Source organism: Onychomys torridus, chromosome 9 (genome assembly GCF_903995425.1).
Source record: "Onychomys torridus chromosome 9, mOncTor1.1, whole genome shotgun sequence".
Classification (NCBI taxonomy): Eukaryota; Metazoa; Chordata; class Mammalia; order Rodentia; family Cricetidae; genus Onychomys; species Onychomys torridus.
Window position 1 is genome coordinate 63,514,413 of NC_050451.1, and position 24,007 is coordinate 63,538,419.

General features: G+C 41.5%; 2 protein-coding genes across 4 annotated transcripts in view; both read left to right on the forward strand.

Annotated features, from left to right (window-relative positions):
• The window catches only part of Cpb2 (carboxypeptidase B2), a 43,538-nt gene extending 22,294 nt beyond the window's left edge, over positions 1 to 21,244 (forward strand). The window contains exons 6-11 of the mRNA XM_036199971.1: positions 3,065 to 3,169; positions 10,016 to 10,126; positions 11,337 to 11,430; positions 13,770 to 13,972; positions 16,609 to 16,696; positions 20,919 to 21,244. Of these exons, the coding sequence (XP_036055864.1) occupies positions 3,065 to 3,169; positions 10,016 to 10,126; positions 11,337 to 11,430; positions 13,770 to 13,972; positions 16,609 to 16,696; positions 20,919 to 21,103 (786 nt within the window). The 3' untranslated portion in view covers positions 21,104 to 21,244. The remainder of the gene's footprint in view (positions 1 to 3,064; positions 3,170 to 10,015; positions 10,127 to 11,336; positions 11,431 to 13,769; positions 13,973 to 16,608; positions 16,697 to 20,918) is intronic.
• Positions 21,245 to 22,017: 773 nt separating this feature from the next.
• Zc3h13 (zinc finger CCCH-type containing 13) overlaps positions 22,018 to 24,007 on the forward strand; it is a 65,918-nt gene continuing 63,928 nt past the window's right edge. For all 3 annotated transcript variants that reach the window (XM_036198748.1, XM_036198750.1, XM_036198749.1), the window contains exon 1: positions 22,018 to 22,346. The gene's annotated coding sequence lies outside the window, so the exon portion shown is untranslated. The remainder of the gene's footprint in view (positions 22,347 to 24,007) is intronic.

Sequence of the window (24,007 nt, forward strand, 5' to 3'; positions counted from 1 at the left end):
CTTTGAGTTCTGGAAATATTTTTGTTCCAAGTGTATCTTAACTTTAATATCCAGCTACTTAGGAATAAATTACCTATATTTTTTTTCTTGAGTAATGAGTTTATGGGTACAAAACACCTCTAGAATCAGACTCCCTTGTGTTCATGTTATGTTAGACAACTAGATAAAACACTTTCTGTGGGTTTCAGTGGCCACACACATAGAATGATGGAAGTAGTCTGGCTACTCCTCAAGTCCTTGTTCTGTTTCTATTACTACCTCCTCAAATCGGCTCAGAGAGATTGTGTATCTTGAGTTGTTCTTGGACAAACAGTAGCCTAGCTTTTGAAAAACGAAAATAGGAGCCGAGCCACCATCCAGGTAAACTGAGGGAGCCTGGCAATGCTGCAGGGACCACCTTAGTCACCACGCATGTGGCTATGTGCTTTCAGTTGTGGAATCTTGTGAAAGAGAATCTGATTTTTAAAAATTAGTTACAAAAATAATGTCAGGATATGTAAATAAGGGAGAAGAGTTATAAAGATTAATGAATATTTACAGTAACCAAAACAAGAAGAAAAGAGGATTAAATGTTGCCATCTATACCATTCTAGAGAGGCTTCTTTTCAACCTTGTAATTAACAATATCCAAAGAAAGGAGAGAGTGATATGGCCTTGGCTGAGGTGTCTTCTTTGAATAACCTATGATTAGGGAAGATCAGTGAATGAATTCTAGAAAAGCCATAGTCATTATGACCATGATAACATTTACTTGTTACACCTTTCCAATTCTGTAGTTCTGCTTTCTCCCATACCCTCTCCCTTAAAAAATTAAAGAAATGCTCTGCAGAAATGTAATTAATAGAAAAATACATTTTCTTTTAGTGGTGCAGAATTGGTACATGATCACCTGTAATAGGTGAGCATTTGCAGGTGTTCTAAGACAAGACTTTGAATCAGGATGTCTCAGGTTCAATCTGTCCTTCCTAGGAACTTCCAGGACAGACTCAAGGCAGAGGTGAGGCATATGGATTCCGTTAGTGAATCAGTCAGTTAATAGGTTAGTTCCACGGGAACTGTAATGGCATGCCCACCCATGACACTTTCTCATTTTGTGTGTGTCTTGCAACTGGATGTTTGGAAGCTGAATGAACACATGGGGAAAATCATCCATCCCAGATGGTTGCATCAAGTCTGAAGACCCACAATGTTGTCAGTGTCAAGCCAACAGGCAATTTATCCCTAAAGCTGAAGTATGCAAATATGAATGAATGAATGAGTGAGTGAATGAATGATCAAGTAAGGCAACTAACCTGGACAAGTAAGGACTTTCCTGACACTGACTTTATAGAATCTCCCACATCTGTTTGATTAGATGATTTGACTATTAGTGGCCATTTTTTTCCCTTTATTTAGATATTGCTCTTAGGAAAGGCAACTTCATTAGGGTTTCTATTGCTGTGATGAAACACCATGACCAAGAAGCGAGTTGGGGAAGAAAGGGTTTATTTGACTTATACTTCCATATCGCTGTTTATCATTGAAGGAAGTCAGGACAGGAACTCAAACAAGACAGAAACCTGGCAGCAGGAGCTGGTGTAGGGGCCATGGAGAAGTGCTGCTTACTGGCTTACTCAACCTACTTTCTTATAGAACCCTGGACCACCAGCCTGGGGATTATACCACCCACAATGAGCTGGAGCCTCCCCCATCAATCACTAATTAAGAAAATGCCTCACAGCTGGATCTTATAGAGGCATTTTCTCAATGGAGGTTCCCTCTTTCAGATAACTTTAGTTTGTTTGCCAAGTTGACATAAGACTAGCCAGCACAGAAACCTTCCCAGGAGGATGTAAATGACAATATTCACTCTCTTTTCTTCTTGATTTGGTTACACTACATATTTGTTTGAATTTATAATCCTTCTCCCTTTTCTCCATATCCTGAATTTATTTTTGTAACTAATTTCAAAGAATCAAATCTATGGAGTCTGTAGAGTTAGCTCAGTGGTAAGAGCACTGGCTGCCCTCTCAGAGGACCCAGATTCGATTCCCAGCATCCACAAAAATAAGGAAAAACATTTTTAAATCAAATAAATCATGATTGATTTTGGAAATATTCTTGAGAATTCTTTGGTCAAAGCCAGTCCTTACCCCTCCCCTTCAGTTCCTCTCTATTTCTCCTCCCTTCCCTCCCAGCTTCATGTTCTGTGTCTCTCTGTGTCTCTGTGTCTCTTCCTCTCTGTCTCTCTCCTCACTTATGCACCCATATGTTCATGTATATATAGGACCATCTACTGGAGCATGGTAGACTTTCAGGGGCCTCAACCCTGGAGAAAGCTTACTCTCCCTCCCTCAACAACCATCAGTTGCCTCTATCCATGCTGGGATTTTGGGCTGGCTTGACCTTGAGAATCCATCTACAGATGTCAAAGGTTGTCACTGTGTAAAAACTGATGCTTCTTGCTCTACAGAGTTGACACCTTGTGCTAGCCCTCCACCCTGTATATCAGATCAAAGCCCCTGTCCCCAATCTAATGGGACCAGTCTACGAATCAGCTGGTGATAGTTCATCCTTTGGGGGTGAATTGCATAAATAGTAGTGCATAAGAAGTGGACTCCATGGAGAAATTTTGAGGGCTTTTATATTCCCAACATCTCTATCCTTCCCGCACACAACTGCCCACCAGCAAATAGCACTTACCTCTGGGGAATAAAGACATGCTTGTGATAATACTCTTCACTTCTCTTTCTGTCTGCATGCCTAGGTAATGCAGGGGCAGGAGTCCTGGCTTCAACTTCATTCCCAGTTCACACCTGCATCAGACCTAAGCAATCCCCCCATCATCTCACCAGCTTTTAAATTTGCTCTGAGAACTTTCAAAGTAACACAGAGAACAGTGTCTATGCAGTAAGTCCATTGAAAGGATGGAGTAAAGGAAAAGACAAGACAGAGACATATTGTTTGTGTTATATATTTATTTATTTGTTTCTCTCTCTCTCTCTCTCTCTCTCTCTCTCTCTCTCTGTCTGTGTGTGTGTGTGTGTGTGTGTGTGTGTGTGTGTGTGTGTGTGTGTGTATGCAGGTTTCAGGAGAGAAACAAACAGCTAAAAATGCCATATGGATCGACTGCGGAATCCATGCCAGAGAGTGGATCTCACCTGCTTTCTGCTTGTGGTTCATAGGCTATGTAAGTACTTCCCATGGGCCAGTGTTTCAATTGTGTTATGACTAAGCTGGATTTTCCCACATCACATCCTAGAATTCTTGGTTCAAGTTTTACAAGTGCAGCTTGGGAAACTGTCATGTTCACACAGAATGATAATTAAGAAACAATATTCTATTAAGTGTAGCAAGAATCTTAAAAGGTCTTATTAATAAAATCAAACCTGGAGCCAGGTATTGGGGTGAACGATGGAAGATCAGAGAAGCAGAACAAGCCACAGCCACCTCACCTTGCTAATTCCTCAGCTGATCTTGTTTCCTCAGACTGGAAGCCTCTCTTTCCTCATATCCGAAAGGCTCTCAGCTGAACTGCTCCTCAAAAGCCTGTAAGCTTAACCAGCTAAAAGCTTAACCAGCCTAGTTCCTGTTTTTCACACCTTATATACCTTTCTGCTTTCTGCCATCACTTCCTGGGATTAAAGGCTCACTTTCTGAGATTAAAGGCGTGAGTCACCAAGCTTGGCTGTATCCTTGAACACATAGAGATCCAGGTATATCTCTGCCTCTGGAATGCTAGGATTAAAGACGTGTGCTACCACTGCCTATCCTCTATGTTTAATATTGTGGCTGTCCTGTTCTCTGACCCCAGATAAGTTTATTAGCATGCACAATATTTCGGGGAACACAATACCACCACAATTAAGTGATAAGCTTCCTAAAGTAGAAAAAAATATTTGAAGAAATTATTTGATTGGTCTTAATCATCATCATCATCACCATCATCATCATCATTATGACCATCGTCATCACCGTCATCATTTTGGTTCATATTGTCTGGACATCTTTTGCCACATCACACCCTTGGGAACTGAACACGAAGCACATACTTACAGGTCAGATAATGCTTTTTCATGTGTCATAATAAATAATTCTGTCCCTGAAGAAGGTATTGGCATTAAGAAAAAAGCCATACACAGCCTGGCAGTGGTGGCACACATCTTTAGTCCCAGCACTCAGGAGGCAGAGCCAGGCAGATCTCTGTGAGTTCGAGGCAGCCTGGTCTACAGAGCGAGATCCAGGACAGGCACCAAAACTACACAGAGAAACCCTGTCTCGAAACCCACTCACCCACCCCCCCAAAAAAAAAGGAAAGAAAAGAAAAGAAAAAGGCATATATAAGAGACAAAGGGTATGCCATAAAAGTGATAATTAGGAGGGCTATCAGCCTCCACAATGAATAAAAACAGTAAGATTATGCTTCAAATCCTACAAAATGGGCATATGTACCATCCATTCTGATTAATAGGAAGAGACATGTACTGGAAAATTCAAAATGCATACCTTTTTGATAACACTACTCACAAAGACTATAACAAAAAAAAAAAGATCAGTCAGAACATTAGGACATCATTGGTTAGATCTCTCTTACCAAACAGAACACATCACACATAAAGTTATTTCTGCCTGCACTGGGTCCTGACAAATACAACACTCCTAACCACTGTCACCCACTTCACACCTTCCCTTCTTCAATAAATTCAAGCTTGTTAGGAGTCTCAGGGGAGACTGTTCCTGGGGAGATGTGAATAAATGTCCACCCAACCCAGAAATCAAAGCAACCACAGACCTATGTAAGAACGCCGCTCAAGAACCAGCGGGTTTAGTGGGGTTACTTCCAAGACTGCGGGTAACGGGTTACTTCCCGGAGCAGGAAGGACGGAAAGGCAGCTGTTATTACCGAAAGCCTGCCCCAGCCAACTGACAGCTCATGAAAGCCAGAGCCCTAGGGCTCCCTGCACAACTTTCAGGCACCTCTACAGGTTGAAGAGCATCCCTTGTAGGCGGCTTGGCTTGTCTGATCGTCATCCAGGTAGTTCATCTGATTCTGTCTCCCCAGAGAGCCTTACTTTCTACTTGGCAGGTGAGGGACCTTGTGTGTCTGGTCAGTTTCAGGATTTTCCTGAAACTCCTGGGTTGTTTACAGCTTGAGTCTTCTCCTCCCTCCTCCTCCTCCTTCCTCCTTTGTCCTCCTCCTCCTTCTTCCTCCTCCTTCTCCTCCTCTTCCTCCTCCCCTTCCTCCTCCTCCTTTTCATTCTTTCTTTTTTGAAATTCAAATTACTGAATTGGGTTTTGGTTGAATTATAAGCATGCCTAAATGGTACCTACTATTGGGCCAAGTACATCATTGGCTATGTTCTGAATTATCTGAATATGTACAGAGATTGATAAAAAGATGGTGACATCTCTTTCCTGTATCTCTAACAGTGGTGGGTGTGGCTATGAAAAATGCATGGTATTTGAAAGGTTTTTTATTACTTTATTCTCTATGCAGTTGTTATTGGCTGATGCTTTGGTAGTTTTGTTATTTAGGACACATAGGAGAGAAAGCATCAGGATGAAGAGCGGAGTCTTCATCCATCACAGCCCAGTAGACAGGAATCAGCTTGGCCTGGTCTTCCATCTTCCAGTCTTCTGTCCTTCTCCTTACAGCATCACTGTGATTTCACTTGTGTTACTTTCCTTGTTGGAAAATCCTACTTCCAGCAAACATTGAACTGTTGTCTATTGTGTGTCAGGTACAATTCCTTCAACCATCTATCTCATTAAAAGCAATTCATTCACTAGATATAAATACCATACTCACTATGGCAATGATTTATTAGATGACACACTCATGGAGATGAGACACTCTTCTCAAATTAACACCAGAGCATCGTTTGCAATCTGAGTAATGTAAATAAATAAAATGCCAAAAAGGTTGAACATAGAGTTGCCATATGATTCAGCCATTCCACTCCTAGGTATCTCCCCAAGACAACCACACACACACTTACAAATGTTCACAACAGCATTCACCATAGTCAGAAGGTGAAAACAGCACCAATGCCCGACCACTTAGGAGTGGAGAAACAAAATATGGTGGGTCTCTACAATGAAATTCAGCACTACAAGGGAACAAGATTCTAATTCATGCTGTGGCAGAGGTGAATCTTGAGCGTGTTGTACTGTCAAAAAAGCCAAACATGAAAGCTACACATCTCAATAATAGGCAGACCCACAAAGACAGGAAATGTAGGGGCTGGAGAGATGGCTCTGCAGTCAAGAGCACTGGCGGCTCTTCCAGAAGACATGGGTCCAATTCTCAGCACCCAAATGGCAGCTCGCAACTGTCTGTAAGTCTAGTCCCAAGGGGCCCAACCCCCTCTTCTGACCCCCAAGGGCACCAGGCAAACACACGGTACATAGACATTCATGGAGGCAAAACACCCCCTGTACATGTAAAATTCAGACAAGTCATCCTGAAGTGGGGAAAGGACAGAAAGATTGGCTGAGGGCAGAGTCTAGGGACGCAAAGGGAGGTGGAAGGGGAATGACTGTCATGGAGGCTCTGAAATCAGAGAGTGGTGACATTTACACTGTCCCGTGAAAATACCAAGGACCACTGAGTTTCATCTTTAAAAACGTCAAATTTCTGGTATGTCAGTTAAGTCTCAGTAAATCTATTAAAGGCAATAATAATTCCCCTTTCTCCTGGGATGGCTGCTTCAGAGGCACATGTGTGGAGGTGTGGGTGGGGCTTGGACCAGGAACCCAGGCCTGTTCCAACCCATCATCACTCCATGTCTCTGGGTCCTTCACTGTGGGATAAAGAAACCCAAGGGCTAACACTGAATATCTCTCAGGGTCCAGATTTGCTGGAAGACTGTTATAGAATCAGTGGTAAAGGAGGGTGAAGCAATGAAGAAACTCATCATGCCACAGGATAAGAAACACTGGGGGCTGGAGAGACGGCTCAGAGGTAAAGAGCACCGGCTGCTCTTCCAGAGGACCCGGGTTCAATTCCCAGCATCCACATGGCAGGTCACAACTGTCTGTAACTCCAGTTCCAGGGGATCTGACATCCTTACACAGACATTCATGTAGGCAAAACACGAATCAATGCTCATAAAGTAAAAATAAATAAATTATATTACAAAAACACCATGAATGTTAAAATGGTGCATGCTTTATTACTTTGAAAGTAAAAGGCTCTTCTGTTATGGTTTTAACAATGAATACTACATTCCTCCTGGAAAATGACATCATCATAATTCACAAATTTGTAGCGGGAAATGTATTTAACTTGTCACTGAACTACTTCAAAGAATTTTTTCTCAAATGCAAATTCTCCTTCCTTTCATTAAGCTTTTTTTCCTTAAACTGAAGATTTAAGAAAACACTTGCTTCTTTCTTCTATTCTTTTCTGTTCTATTTTGGCAAGCAACTGTGGCATGACTCATGCCGTCATTATACAGTGTTTTCTATTCTTATTATTTTTACCTACTCTTTCATTATTTCTCATTTTTACTACATAAACATCTTATTATTTGTATAGAATAGATACTGTAAGCAAATCCAATAGGCAATGAATTCAGTGGAAAAGTGGGTCAAGAATGTAAATCAGCAAATCAGATGGGTCAAGAAATCTCTGAAAAGAGAGTTAAACTTTCTAATATGGCAGTTAAAATTAAGGTCTTCTAAAGTTTTCAGACTGGTACAACTTAAAGACGATGACATTGTTGCAGGAAATGGGCGTGTACACTGCTGGTGGGAACACATCATTTACTCACTGACTCTTCTATGGAAATCAACCCGGCAGCAACAAGTGATACCTAAGTGATGTACTTCTGAGTGGCCTTTCTGCTTCTGGGGTTCTCCTTCCTACAGAGATAAGGCATAGGAAGTGTGTGTGTGAGGATGTTGATGCTATTGTGCAGCACAACTGTATAAACATGTTTTATCATATATGAGTATTGTATTGGCATCATTTCCCAACTCTTTCTGTGTCTTCTCCTCTACTCCTCCTCAACTTCATGGCCCTTTATTCTTTAATCATTACTCATTCTCTCTCTCTCTCTCTCTCTCTCTCTCTCTCTCACTCACACACACACACACACACACACACACACACACACCTATAAATATACAACCTGCTGAGTTCATTTAATGTTGCTCATATGTATACATGTTTAGGAATGCCACCTGGGATTGGATAACCTATCAGGGTCCTTGAAAGACTGCCTTTTCCTCTCTCTGAAGCCATAAAATGTTCTCTCTCTCTCTCTCTCTCTCTCTCTCTCTCTCTCTCTCTCTCTCTCTCTCTCTGTGTGTGTGTGTGTGTGTGTGTGTGTGTGTGTGTGTGTGTGTGTGTGTGTGTGTAGGTGCCCTTAGAGGCCAGAAGTGCCAGATCCTCTGGGGGCTGCAGTTGTGGTAGCTGTGGACCACCTGATGTGGGTGCTGGAATCAGACACTGGTTTATGATCTGAAGTGTTGCGTCATCTCTCCAGCCTGGAAGTACAACTTAAAAGAAACTTGTAAAAGTTAATAATGAGAAAAACCTGTTTCTTATCGATATCTTTTGATTTGTATTTAAGACAACAAACAATTCTACCCAAACTAAATGTATCAATAATACCCAAACTAAAATGTATCAATGTTGTTGCAGTATGGCAGTGTTAAACCAAAGCTTTGTAGGTGAAGTGAATTAACCAGCTAGAGAACCTTCTTTGAGATTCTACTGCCTGTGTTTTTGATCACTTGGGAGTGAACTCTGTGGATGTCCTTGGACCATGCTAAAAGATGCACCTCTAAGCTGGTGTGAGACAACAGGGGAGGAGTGGGTTCCGGATGATGAGTATCGGCAGCTCAGAGCAAGTGCTCCTAAGACTGTGAGGGAAAGGAACTGGAGACAAATTTATGACAAGTTCTAAGGACTGTTAGATAATCGTCTAATTAAGTCTGGGTCTAAAACAATGGTTTCCAACCTTCCTAAAGCTGTGACCCTTTAATAAAGTTCCTCATGTGGTGACCCCCCCCAACCACAAAATTACTTTCGTTGCTACTTCATAACTATAACTTTGCTACTGTAATGAATCATAATGTAAATTATGTTTTCTGATGGTCTTAGGCAGCCCTTGTGAAAAGGTTGTTCAACTCGCCAAGGGGTCTCGACCCATAGGTTGAGAACCACTGGTCTTAACCAAGATTAGGAAGAGCTCTGGTTACAATGGATTATTGGAAAGGAACAGAACTATATTGAAATTTTTTAAAATCTTTGTTGTAAGCTTTATGGGTTTAAAGGGTATCCTTTCTTGGTGTTTGAAGGAGAATTTAGAAATGGGTGGTTCATTTTTTTTTTCTGCCATCATTAAATAGGAAGGTCTCTGTTGACCCATGTGGTATCAGAGTGCCCTAAGTTCAGTCACTTTAAGGAACTGGAATTCACAACAAGATGCTTTGAGATTTCAGAAGGAATTGTGATCGACATGCAGATCTCTGTTACGGGAGGGAGACGGGAGATGAGGGCAGGCAGCAGAGTAGTTCTGTGAACAAGGATACTATGTCGGGGGAATGTGTGAGTGAGGCAAGGAGAGCTCACCTGCCATACACAAGCATAAGGAAGTAAGAAGAGCAGAATGTGAGGACGCAAAGAGGAGGTTTTCAAAGTCTGCTGTAAGCCAACAGAAGCCTAGCTGTAGTTAAGTAGTCATTATTAATTCTCAATGAAAAATCTCAAGTCCTTTGAAAACAATAAAGCAGTGGTGGTGGGGACTAAGACACAAAAATCCTCAAGTGTTACAGCAGTCAATTTGTATTACAATTAATTATTTGTGTTTGTTTACAGTTTTATTTGTATTTGAAAATAAATTTACCTAAGACCCAATATTTAAAAAAAAAAAAGGAAAGAAACTGTTACTCTTCTTGAAAATTAAATCTACACATCAAAAGCTGTCAAACAACTTGTTCTGAAGAGAGGGAAACTCATTTAAAACCAAGGCAAAGCTTAGAAGGACCCAAAATGAGACACTAAACTCCCTGATTTAATGCGCAGGTCACCCAGTTCTATGGGAAAGAAAAGCTGTATACCAGTCTCCTGAAGCACGTGGATTTCTACATCATGCCAGTGATGAATGTGGATGGCTATGATTACACATGGAAAACGGTGGGTGAAAGCCACGGAGGTAGAATATACCTGTTTGGGGCATACAGAGATGCAGGGTTCATGGAATCCTGGACCTTGGTGACGAGGTTTTGCTGTGGAAAAAGTATCCCATTATGGGAAATTTCAAACACCCATAAAAACAGATGTAATTGCATGCCAACAGTACACTAACCCCCTAGACATCCGTCTCACTGCCTCAGTGATGACGATCGGCTTTCTGCTGCTGAACAAAATGCCTGAGAGTAAAAGCTTAGAAGAAAGAAAGGTTGGTTTTGATCCAGAGTTTCAGGAACTTCAGTCAATGAGGCTTGTGACAAGAGGTCTTGGCAGAGAGCACATGATAAAGCAAAAGTGCTCATGTAATGATGGCTGGGAAGCCAAGAGTGAGATTGGGGGGGGGCAACGCCCCCTTCAAGGACACATCCTGCAGTGGGGTTCAGTTTCTTCTGCTCGAACCCACTTCTGCTCCTTCCCAATAATGCTGTAGGCTGCCAGCCAAGCCTGTAACGCCTGGGCTTCTGGGGAATGTTACAGATCCAAGCCACCCCACAGCTAAAGGCCCACTGTGTTTCATTTATGTCCTGTCAATACTATTTTAAAGAAAATCCAAGACACTGCACCATCATTTTATTAATAAACGCATCATTGTGCGTCTCAGAAATTCTAAACTCTTGAAAGATAAAAGCTCATTGTTGTAGCAATGGCTCATGTCCATAATCCCAGCAGCTGGGAAGCTGAGGCAGGAGGATCGCTGGGAGTTTGAGGTCAGCTTCAACTAAATAATGTTCTGTATGCCAGCCTGTGCAGTGTAAGACCCTGTCAACCAATGCAACACAAACCTGGTCAACACATCCCAACCCAAAAAGGCACAGTGTGGAGAGGACAGAGAGAACACTGAAGCGCATGGCCGGCTCATAGTTTCAATCTGAGATGCACGCTATTTTACTTTTCTTTGAAGAAACTCAAAATGAGCTTTCACAAGCAATTAATTTAAAGGAGGCAGAGCTAAATAAGAAGGCCAGTGAGCTTCTTGGTGGAAACAAATGAGTTTTCATACTTGTGTAGTCAAAATCCATGAGATATTATCATTTTTTATTCGGCTCAAGCTAACAGTTCGAGTGTGACCGGGACCTAGATGGAGATGGGGCTGTGTGAGAGGACTGTGGCAGATGGTCCAGCTTGCTAACCTGTCCCCCTCTGGTTCCTTTAGAACCGAATGTGGAGAAAGAACCGTTCTGTCCACAAGAACAACCGATGTGTGGGCACAGACCTGAACAGGAACTTCGCTTCCAAACACTGGTGTGGTAAGCTTTTGCTTGATGTGCCTCTTCGTGAAAATCGTGAGAGCTGCTCATGAATTCAAAGTAATTACAGGGAGGTGCATCTGAAACAGGAATAATCTAATAATGAACATCTGAAGAAAATGTAATGCTCTGACTGTTGCCTGGAGCCAGCATACCATTTTAACCTCCCCCTGCTGCTGAGGGCTCATCTTTAAATAAGGAAATTGAACCAGTTAAGTTTTATTTATTCTTTGACGATCTTTCACATATAGACAATGTAGCTTGATTGTATCCATCTTCAACTCCCCTTCTAACCCTCCCCAAACTGCCCCAAATATGTGCCACTCCCATCTTAGTTTGCCCTCCTCCTCCTCCTCCTCCTCCTCCTCCTCCTCCTCCTCCTCCTCCCAGTCCACCACAACCTTCTCCCAGCATCCATCAGTCGCAAATGGCCCCTCAACTAGGAAATGGGCCTGGTGAGCTCTGGCCATATCCACGATAGAATTTTGACTGGTCTGATCTTGTCCAAGTGTGTACAGCTAACCACAACTGCAGTGAGTCCCTGGTGCAGCGCGATGTCATGTTCAGATGAGAATGCTCCCAAGCTCTCCTCAGACTTCTTTGGCTCTCCCATTCTGCATTCTTTTATCTTTTTTTTTTTTTAAGCTGAGGATCGAACCCAGGGCCTTGCGCTTGCCAGGGAAGCGCTCTACCACTGAGCTAAATCCCCAACCATTCTGCATTCTTTTTCCTGCCTCTTTCTCAGTATTTCCTGTCCCTTACAGGGGTTGATATAGATGATCCACTTAAGGCTGAGGATTCAACAAGGACCAGTTTTTAAAGGTCTCTTCTAGTTTCTAAATTTAAAATATATATATATATATATATATATATATATATATATATATATATATATAATCTCAGACTAAGAAGGGTGTTATTAGAGATCTTGCTTTAACATGTCATGTTCATCCTCAGGACATCAAAAACTAGGGTAGGGGACATCCTCTCATTTTCAATTGCGCAGGTAAATGTTTATTTTTGTAGAAACATTTTGTTTTGTGTCAGCTGTTGTCTCTCTTAACAAGTTCATCCTTTCACGAATAACATAAAATACTAAGAAGTAATACAAATGTAAAAATTGACACAAAGACAGGCACAGTGGGAATTTGTCATCCTTTGGTTTGAATGAGCTGAGGCGCTCGGTGAACATGGACTTGGGTCGTGGAAACAATCAGTTCTCACGGAGGCAGATGTAAGCTCACCCTTTCTTCCCACTGCATCTAACATTAGAGTTCATCATGCTACCGTTAAGAAGCAGCCATGGGCCAAGAATGAATGGTGTACATCTGTAACTCCAGCACTCCTGGGCTGAGGCAGGCAGATGGCAGGGTTCAAGGTCAGACTGGGCCACACAGCATGACCCTGTAAGAAATTACAAACAAGGCCCTAAATTATACAGTGAGCTTCAATCATCTGCCATATTGAGAATGTATACACCTGGCTTGGGTAAAACGTGGCTCTCTGAGGCTTCACTCCTGTGAATTAGGGACGTGAGGAGAAGTGCTGAAAGGCAGGTGTATAGTCAGAGTTCTCTAGAGGAACTTAACTGATAGACTGCAAAAAAAGGATGTGTATATAATATATGTGTGGATATATGTATATATGTACATGCATGTATATATACACTCCACTTCAAATAATAGTTGAGAAAAATCCCTCACAGGTGTACCCAGCCCCTGGGGTTTTAGTTAATTCTAGATGTTGTCAAGCTGACAACAAAGGAGAGCTATCATGTCAGGCTACCATACAAAGGGACACACATTATAAATTAATTAAATGGATTAATACATGAATTAATGAATTAATAAAGCTTACTCTGGTACCAAACATTATGGTCACATTTTAAGTCATAACCCATGTATCTAACTGTAAAATAGATCTGGAGATTCACTCTGGGTGAGGGTTCTTTTTTTAATGAATTATGCTGATTTTTAAGCTGTTAACATCAGAAAAATGCATCTATAGTGACTACTGGAAATTCAGTTTATTTTTCCTCATTTTACCAAAAGTTTGGAAACAAATTAACAGCTGAGACCTTCCTGATTGTATTTTCAAGATCCAAGGTGGCTGCCCCCAGGCATTCAGAGAGACCCACCTAGGATGGCCTAAGCAAGCCTGATGCAAATACTTGATTTCAAAAGAAACACAGATGATATTTACTGGATATCAAAAATACATTCTTTATAGAGCCCTCCCTTGTCCATTTTTCTGCATTTGCTGCACTATAGATTTAAGGTGAATCACAAAGCACAGAACACACAAGTTCTAATAATGTCACACTAACCATTTTACTACAGAGGAAGGTGCATCAAGTTTCTCCTGCTCCGAAACCTATTGTGGACTTTATCCTGAGTCAGAGCCAGAAGTGAAGGCGGTGGCTGACTTCCTGAGGAGAAACATCAACCACATTAAAGCTTACATCACCATGCACTCATACTCCCAACAAATACTGTTTCCCTATTCCTATAACAGAAGCAAAAGCAGGGACCATGAGGAACTGGTAAGCACTACTTGTGAATTTCATTATAAGCATTTTAGAAATAAAACAATATTCTGTCCTCGAATCAAAAAAGGTAGGAAAATGTTTTTCCTTTAGGGAACAATAGGTAGGTATTTTCCTCTACCCTCTAACTCTGCCAGGGATCAGCTTGGGTCCCTAAGACAATTCCAAGAATTGCTGTTAAGCTGAGGATAAGAACTTCATTCTCAGGAAATGGCTTCCCTGGTAGATAAACTATGGAGAGGCCAGGAGGGAGCTGTCCCACTTGACTTACATGGTGGTCACTCACTTCCTAGGCCAGCTTGCCTCTGACTAATTCCTGGCCCCTCAATCATTCGGGTGCCAGCAGGGAGAACTATGAATGTACTGCCCTTTCCATGGGCAGACCTGTTTGGAATGTAGCATACAATACAGGACAGTCAACGAAGGCCCACACAGTCTGCTATCTTCTTACAACTTTTTGGTCCTGGATGCTCTATTGGGATTGACGGTAAAGGATACAGGACTCTCCATAGGTTATATCCAGACTTAGTCAAGCCCTTGTCCCAGGTGCTTCCCAGACAGTGGCCATGCCCTGGCACGGGCAAAGGCTGATCTCTCTTTAGTGGATTGTGCTTATTGTTCTTTGTTCCCTGGCTCTCTTACCAGAGTAAAGTACAGATGTAAGGATTCTGTCCTTAATTATGTCATCAGCCTGCAATGGCGGCCCAGCCTAAAAAGTGGGTGGGCCCTCTGTGCGTTCCTTTTCTCTTTACGCTCTCTTCCCTCTGCGCGGTCTCTCTGTTTCTCTGGTCCATTCTCTCCCTCTCACTCTCTCCCTAAATAAAGCTCCACTAGCACTCTCTTCTGTTGGCATGGCCGCTGCAGGCAGCGGCCAGCCACGAGCAGCACCGCCATAACCAACAATACCTGCACTGAGTAGGCTATGTTTATATACCTGGGTAGGTATTACTTATGACAAATACTTTTTTTTTTGCATTTTCTGAAAATAACTTGTTTGAAATAAAAACATACTTAATATTTATGTTCTTTTTAATTCTCAAAGGAAACATTTTAAAGACATGTTTATCATTTTTTATTTTTATTAGTTTATTTAGTAGCACTGTGTGTAGAGAAATAACAGGACATTTGCCATGATTTAAGTGTAGAATTGGCCTGATTTTGCCTTACTTGATGGTTGCTATCAGCACAACTACTTATTATGGGTACAATTCTGTATTCTGTCAACGTTCAAAGAAGCATTAGGTAAGCCCTGCAATTAAGGATAATCCCATATGATTAGAGAGCTGGTCCAAAGTGGGTACCACAGACGGCTGTACTCATAGATGATGCATCCTCATTACTACATAAGCACAACAATGGCAGAAGTCACAGCCGCCTGGGATGTCAGGAAAGGAAGAGGGTAAAATGAGCCCCATTTGTGACAAATTATTGTTCACTAAGGGGAGAAGAAACAAGAATAATAAAGTTTATTGATATCAAGGGGCTGATGCCATCGCAACCAGGCACTGAGAGATTTCTATGGGCAAGGGAGACCCCCTAAGCAGAGGAGATACTGTTTCCCACAGGAATGTACTCAGGGAACTGTGGGGGCCACAAGTAAATAGATGAAGTTAGATTGTGAAGATGTTTGAATGCCAATCTGTATTTTGTTATGTAGATAATGAAGTTCAATTGAGTAGTTTTTCCATCTTATTTTATGTGTCTGGGTGTTTTGCCTGCATGTGTGTCTGTGTACCACATGCACACAGTGCTTGAGGAAGCAAGAAAAATGCACTGGAGCCTCTAGGGCTGGAGTTAGAGAGTAGTGAGCAGCCTGTGGGTGCTGGGAATCAAACCTAGGTCCTCTGTAAGAGAAACCAGTTGCTCTAAACTGCTAGCCCATTTCTCCAGCCACCACAAGCTTATTTTTTTTCTTACATTTATTCAGTGTGTGTGTACGCTAAAACATTTTTTTCCACAAAAAACTGGCACAACACAATAGCCATGGATAGTCATCTGGGTCCTCAAGCAACTGAAAGTACCAAGATGCCAGCTCCAATTTTAGAAAAGCTAAGTGTTAAGCGGGAACTTTAGAAACCATTTCTAGGAGTTGGGATCACATGTAGTGGAACTTACTTCATATCAGGGGCATGGCCCGTCATGTGATGTGCCTTTGGGAGTCGTTAGGCAAGTACACAATAAAGTTTGTGAGAAGCAAATTATGCATACAGCGGATGCAAGCGTGCACTTTAGAGAAGTGGAATTCAAAGTCTGGTGATAATTTTGTCTAGAAATGGGATAGCTGCCAGAATTTATAAATACCTAGTTCATTTTACATAATTAATTCCTGAAAAGCAATGTCAGGTTTTTAAAATGCAAATTAAAGAAAACATTCAATGTATTGGCAGAGTTTTTTTTTTTTTTTCCTTAAGCTACTCAGTTGTGATTGCCATAGGAGGAAAACATTTTCTAAGTTAATGTATTCTTTTTAATTTACTTTTTGGATGAATCCAGGCTTTATATGTGTGTGTGTGTGTGTGATATATATATCACACACTTGGATTCAATTAATGTGATTATGATTGTTTAGGAAGTTCAGTCTCTTCTGTTTCAAGGTTGCAAACTGACCACCCTCTCTCTCCGACTGCTTCCAGTCTCTCGTAGCCAGTGAAGCCGCGCGTGCAATTGAAGTCATTAATAAAAACACCAAGTACACATATGGCAGTGGCTCAGAAAGTCTATGTAAGTATTCCTCCTCTGTCCCTCACTCCATCTTTCCTTCCTTCTTCTCCTTTTCCTCCTGTCCCATCTTTGCATCCTATTGGCCCGTGGGAGATGACACCCCTGGCCTTAGGTACCCTGGGCAACCACACTGAATCTAAGGGCAGTCCTCAGTGTTTCTGCCTGAGAGCTTAGACTGTGGGGCACAACAGAGGCTACTACTCAGTTTTCTTGTTAGGTTTAGACAACAAAAGAAGCAACGTGGCATTTAAGATGGGAAGCTTATCACTATAGAGCAGGGGTTATATAACTAGCAATCACACTGATTATGTAAAGAAGAAAAGGCCACGCAGGGTCAAAATATGGGTATCATGGCTATCACGTGATACATAAATCTAGAAGATGCCATTTACCTTGCACGCTGTTTAGTGACAGCTTGTTTCCTGACTCATAGTGAGAGCTTGAGCGTGGCAAACTAACAAATGTTTCTGACCGATTTCTACTGAAAGACATTTATTGAGGAAACTCCCGCATAGGCAGCAAACATTGATTCTGTTCTTCATAGATGGGTGTCATGTGGCACAGCTGCTGGGGAGACAGGAACACATGTCTACTCACTCCAGACAGGGGAACTGACAACAAACCAAAGTAGAGATGACACCTTTGTCCAGTCTGGTGAATCCAAGAGCTTGGGGGTTGCTTACACAAATATGGCTAAAGGCGTGCCTTATAGGAGCAGAAATGACTCAATGGCTATAACATGACCAAAGCCTACCCCAGTACGGGTGATGGCTTAGGGAAGCTGGAACCCTAGGACACACAGCTGGAATGTTGTATCTAGAGAAAAATGCTATATAAAAAAGAAGAATAGAAAACAAACATGTAAACAAATGTCAGCAAACTGTAACTCAATGACCAAGCCTAAGTTACTACATATTTTCATAGCCTTTGAACTAAGAATGGCTTTCCTACTTTTTTTAACACTTGAAAAAAGCGTGAAAATAATTAAATTTTGACACATCAAATGATATGAAATTCATATTTGTTTCCATGAATAGTTTTATTGGAACACAGATGTGCTCATTAATTTGCATATTATCTATGGCAGCTTTCATGACAGCCCAGATAACTGCAACAGAGACCAGATGGCTCACAAAACATAACCGATTTCCTATCCTGCCTTTTCTCAGAAAAACAAAAAAAGCCTTGCCAACTTCTGATGCAAACAAATGGTAAAATAAAATACAATTTCCCTCAGTGATTTCAAGAAAATAAAGCAGATTTTTAGGTTTGAGATTTATTGTAGCTGAGAGCAGCTACTTGGCTAATGTGGCCTGGCAAGGCAGTCCTTGGGGAACTATTAAGTAGCTGCCAAATAACAGTGTAATATGTCGTATAAGGGCATGAAAAGGATTTTGAGACAATATAGTGAATGCTCAGGTCTCACTTAATAAATATGATTGACACAAAGCTGTACAACAGTTGCACCCAAGTTCTTTCCAATACCCCTTTAAGTATCAAAATGCTGCATTAGCAGAAGTCCAAGCTCTCCCTCTTCCTTGTCTTCAATCACCCTGGGTTGTCTATCAGACTGGGCCACATGCTTCTGTCCTTTGGTGTCACTGGCCCATGGCTACCTTTGTTGACATAGGTCATCTTCACATTCATTCACCTAGGATGCCCCCCTCTCTCTGTCTCTGTCTCTCTGTCTCTCTCTCGTGTGTGTGTGTGTGTGTGTGTGTGTGTGTGTGTGTGTGTGTGTGTATACACATAGGATAAAAGTTGGAACTATAAATTAGGTGTTTGTTGATCATAATGATCAGAAATACTGATGAATGACTGAATGCATCCACTATTCATGGATATCTAAAAAATATTAGAAATTGTGCATAAACCAGCATTCCAGCACTTGGGAGGTGAAATAGAAGGACCAAGAGTTCAGGGACATCCTGAGCTATATGGAGAGTTTGAAGCCAGCCTGGGTTATGTAAGACTCAGTCTCAAAAAAAGTATAATTAATGTTTCATTAAACAAACCTCACAAGCAATCCAAGCACAGACAGAAAGAGGAACACTATATAATTGCTTAATAGGAAAACTTTAGGAAATCAATCAAAACTATTAGTAACATACTTTTAAGTAAGCTGGTTAATGAGTCAATACATATATACAAATGTTCATGTATGTAGAATTAACCAGGCAGAGAATAAAAGGTGGCACATCCCTGCAATCTCAGCACTTGGTGGGGCTAAGTCAGGAAGATCATGACCTTGAGCCAAACTTGAACTAGAGGGAGTTGCAGGCCAGCATGGGCTATATATTCAGACCTGTCTCAAACATACACACACACACACACACACACACACACACACACACACACACACACAGGGCGGGCAGGGAATAGATCTGACTGCCTGCCACAACATGTATGAATATATATGTGTTCATTCATACACATACATGTGGGTTGTTAAATGTGTGCATGTGTATACATAAACACAATAAATCTGTGGTACCTACAAAAGAAATTGAAAACTTTTACTGAAAGACAAATAACAGGAGAATTCTTCATGTTTTGAACAATAAGAAAATACTATTAACATTTTCCTAAATTGATTTGTATAGTTGATGCAATTCCATGAACACTTAAATACTTTTGAAGGAAGCCTACATGCTTTGTGATGGGGAAAGAATAATGACATTTTCCTAAATTGATTTGTATATTTGATGCAATTTTATGACCACTGACAGGATTTGAAGTTCATTTGGAAGCATACATTTGGTAGAAGAATTTGTAAAATGCTGACAGTAGGCTAAGAAGGGACAATTTGCCCCACAGAAGTACTGAAGCATGTTATAAGCACAGGATAATTACAGTAGTGTAGAACTCAGCCTGGAGGAGACAGATCGTTGGAAGGAAATAATGGGCATGCAAAGACACTCAAATAAGGAGACCTGGTTTTTTTTTTTCATAAAGGAGACACTTTCAAGCCAGTTAAATTATTAATTATCAGTCCTAGAAAAACTGACAAGTCACTAAGAATAAAAACTGAATTAAGCTGGGTGGTGGTGGTGGTGATGATGGTGCACACCTTTAATCTCAACACTCAGGAAGCAGAGGCAAGTGGATGGATATCTGTGAGTTTGAGGCCAGCCTGGCCTACAAAGTGAGTTCCAGGAAAGCCAGAGCTATTATACAGAGAAACCCTGTGTCGAAAACAAAAATTAAAAAAAAAAAAAAAACAGAACAAACAAACAATAACCAACCAACCAAACACAAAACTGAATTAAATTATTAATACATCTTTCACTGAAATAAATGCCAAATTTATCAAATAATAAAGTACAAAAATCCTACCACAAGCTAAAAACTTGAGTGAGAAAAACTTCATGTTACACGGATCTAATAACATTAATGCTGTTCTTACAAACAATATATAGAATGAACCATGTAGAAAAATAAGCAAGGACATTGATAGACAAATACAGAGATGAACAACAAGTATTTAAAAGCATGCACTTCACTGATAAGGAAATCTAAACCAAAGACAATTGCATATTATTTTTTTTTCTCAGAAAATTGCCAGGATCATGATTCTTGCCAATGGTGCAGGAGCTGGCAGTGAGTGAGTGTACTCACACCCTGCTGGGAGGAATAGGTTCCATTCTTTTGATGTTACTGGGTAACAAGGGTGGTCACTGTTAAAGATAAACAACCTTGGACAAGTAATTCTACCTCTAGAAAATATTCTGAAATAAACATCTGTTTATAAACAACGGTGCTCACTCTCAAGAAACTAAGTTATTTAGCAACAAAATTATTTAAATCCATCACATGTAGTTTTACAATGCAGTCCTATAAAATCATTAAAAATGATGTAGCCTCAAATTCAGTTATGATACATTTGGAAATGTTACAATAATTATGTTTAGAAATGTTACAAAATAGCAGACAGGCACTGTGTGACTATAATAAAAATGAAGCCAGAAAAAAAAATCATTTAGTGCACTGTAAAATGCACTAAAATGTCATTGGTACTTATCACACTCCTTAGTCAGATTATTGTTGAGTTCTTGGCAACATCTGTTTTCTTTCTTAACATGTTGTCTTTTCAATGTCTACAATTTTTGGATAAGAAATTTAGGTAACTTAATTAGAAGAAAGCAAAGTTATTTTCATTTCTACAAAAAAAATTGGGTTGAAATAAGTATATTTCAAAATATTCTCATTCGTCTTCTTTTAGACCTAGCTCCTGGAGGTTCCGATGATTGGATCTACGATTTGGGCATCAAATATTCATTTACGATTGAACTTCGAGATAAAGGCAGATTTGGATTCTTGCTGCCCGAGAGATACATCAAACCCACCTGTGCAGAAGCTCTGGCAGCTGTCTCCAAAATAGCTTGGCATGTCATTAGGAACCTTTAATGACTACACCTCTGCTCCGCTGTCTTTATTTTACTGATTTCAGCAACACCAAATTGTTGAACTAGCCTTTTTTCTAAGTCTAATCAGTTTCCTTGGTTTTGTCAAAGAATAAAATACATAACACTTGGAGCTTAAGCGTGACAATGCTCATGTGTATTTTAATATTTTATTGTAAGGGGCTAGGTATTGATTCCCACTCCCTCGCCACTTGATCTACGATGACCAGAGCAGTTTTAAGATTTATTATTTGTGTGCGTGTGTGCCCCTGAGCGAGTTTAAGCACCTGGTTCGTGCTGGACCCCCCAAAAAGCGCTGGATCCACTGGAATTGAAGTTACAGAAGGTTATTAGTAGCCACGTGGGTGCTGGGAACCAAATCTAGTCTCTGCAAGAGCAGCAACCGCTCTTAAAGGCTGGAGCTGTTTCTCCAGCCCCCATCAAGCAACTTTAATACTAATTTTATGAAGCTCATTAGATCCAAGCAGCAAGAGCAAAGGCACTTTGAAGCATCTTAAGGATTCCCACTCCAAAATTTCAATCTCTGCTCATGTTCCTGAAAGCACAATCCGTGCACAGCTTTTAGTCCAGCGATCGGCCCAGGCGGGGGAAGGGCGGATGTCAAATTCTGCAGCTCTGAAGCATGCCAGGCTGTGGTTACTGCCAGTGGACAAAGTGGCACTTTACGCACTGGAAAAGCGTTAAATCGAGAACCTTTTAATTAATCGAGAATCTCAGCTCTCCCTAGCCAGCTCCCAGTTTCCTTTCCCAGATCTCTGTACACAGGAGGCGGTCACACTCCTCACCGCCCTCGAGACGCGGAGGGGAAGCGGGGGACGCCTTGTCCGGGAGGGGCGGGACTTACTCTCTGACGACTAATCTGGCGGCCGGAAGCCGCCTGGCCTGTAGAGGAGCGGGGCGCGCGACTTCCGGCCGCGTTTAGCTGCTACCTGTCTAGCGGCCTGGCAGAGTTGCGGTCCTAGCGCGTTGCCCTGCTGCGGCCCTCTGTGAGTCTCGTCTTGCGTCCCGAGCTCTCTGGAGCCTAGCGAGGATCCGGGCGGCTCCGCTGCTCCCGGTTCCCGGCGTCCGCCCGCCTGCGGAGGACCGGTTCCTGGGAGCCGCGCGTGCACGTCCTCCTCGTTGTCCTCCCGGGGCCCGGCGCGGGGACAGTCGGCTGTCCAGCTTCTTGGAGCGGAGGCGGCAGGGACACCTGAGGACTGCGCTTACTAAGGGTGCCCGGAGAGGAGGTAAGCGTTCTGGGAGCTGATCGGGAGAGGCGTGGGGCCGGGCTCAGGTGGGAGGTTGGCGCTGTGTTCTCCATCCTCTTCGCGGTTTACGCCCCTTGCTATTCTGATCTCTGCTTGAGCATCCCACTCTTAACTCTGCAGTAGCTCCCAGTGCTGAGATGTGTCTGTTGCTCTAGTAGTGGTCCTGGAGTCCGTGTCAGGGGGCAGGCGGACTTGGATACCCTGGCGCGGTGGTCTCATTTGTGTGTGATGAGAGGGTGCAGCGGTGCAGTCTCGGATTTAGAATTATCTCCTTCACCTATTCTAGACCTGTTGGAAAGAGTCTCGCTTTTGATTGTTTCTGTCTGGTCTTGCATTTTTCCCGGCTGTAATAAATACTATTGGGAGTGTAGGAGTGCTACTTTATCTTACATTCCCTAGTCACTTTTGACAACTATATCAGAAGCAGGGGAGGGTGGGATGAAGAGAGAATGTATGTCTGGCAGTATCTTTCTCTAAGCAGGTTAACATTTATGTGGCTGGAAAAGTATTCAGAGTTGAGAAGACTTGGATGATATTGGTAGGATCTTGTTTGTGAAGGGCAGTATCTTGTTAATTAGTTTTTTATTACGAATTATGGACATGTGGAATCTTCTGGTTTGTGGGGTTTTGAGGAAGTAATTTGAGAAGTTCCAAACTTCTCAAATTAAGTCTGGCATTTAAGACTTTAAAAGTCTGTGATACTGGGCGGTGGTGGCGCACGTCTTTAGTTCCAGCAGAGACAGAGGCAGGAGGATCTCTGTAAGTTCCAGGCCAGCCTGGTCTACAACAGAGCGAGTTCAGGACAGCTAGAGCTACATAGAGAAACCCTGTCTCGAAACACAAAACAAAACAGTAACAACAATAAACAACCAAAAACTCCTTAGAAAAGTCTGTGATATAGTTGCTCAGTTAAATCCAAATGACGATGTGGTTCTGCCTATGTGTTCAGTTTTGCTATGTAATTTTTACATTACTAGCTTTAGTATCTAGGCAACATATTTTGCAACACAGTGTATAGATCTGCAAGCAACTTCCAGCCTTGTAATGACTTGATATTATCAGATGACACTTTCAACTGCAGACTTAGCAAGTGGATGAAGGCATATAGACATCCACCCATAGTGTGGGGCCTCAGATACCCGAATGTACAAACACTCAAATCCCTTCTAGAAAATGATATAATCTTTGAATATGTCCACACCTTGTGTGCTTTCAGTCATCTCTATACTTCTAATACATATTATGATGTAACTACTATATACTATTTAGGAATAATGCAAATAAAGGTTTGTCTATTTTCATGTAGGTTTTTTTTTTCTTCTAGTATTTCTAATGCAGGGATACAGCCTTTTATTTGCTTTCTGTTTGCTGGTGATTCAGAGTGATCATTAACTGCTTATTTTGAGATATATACTCTATCCACGGCCACACTATCTTGAATGCACCTGGTCTCAGAAGCTAAGCAGGGTTGGGCCTTGTTAATACTTGGATTGGAGATGTACACACATAACTCAGTTTGATGTCTGTAATGTAAATTTAAAAATACTAAAGCACAGTGTAACATATATCAATACATTTTATTCAGTTGTTAGTGTTACTTAATTATGAATTTTGAATTTAAAACTAGGTTACATCCTCAA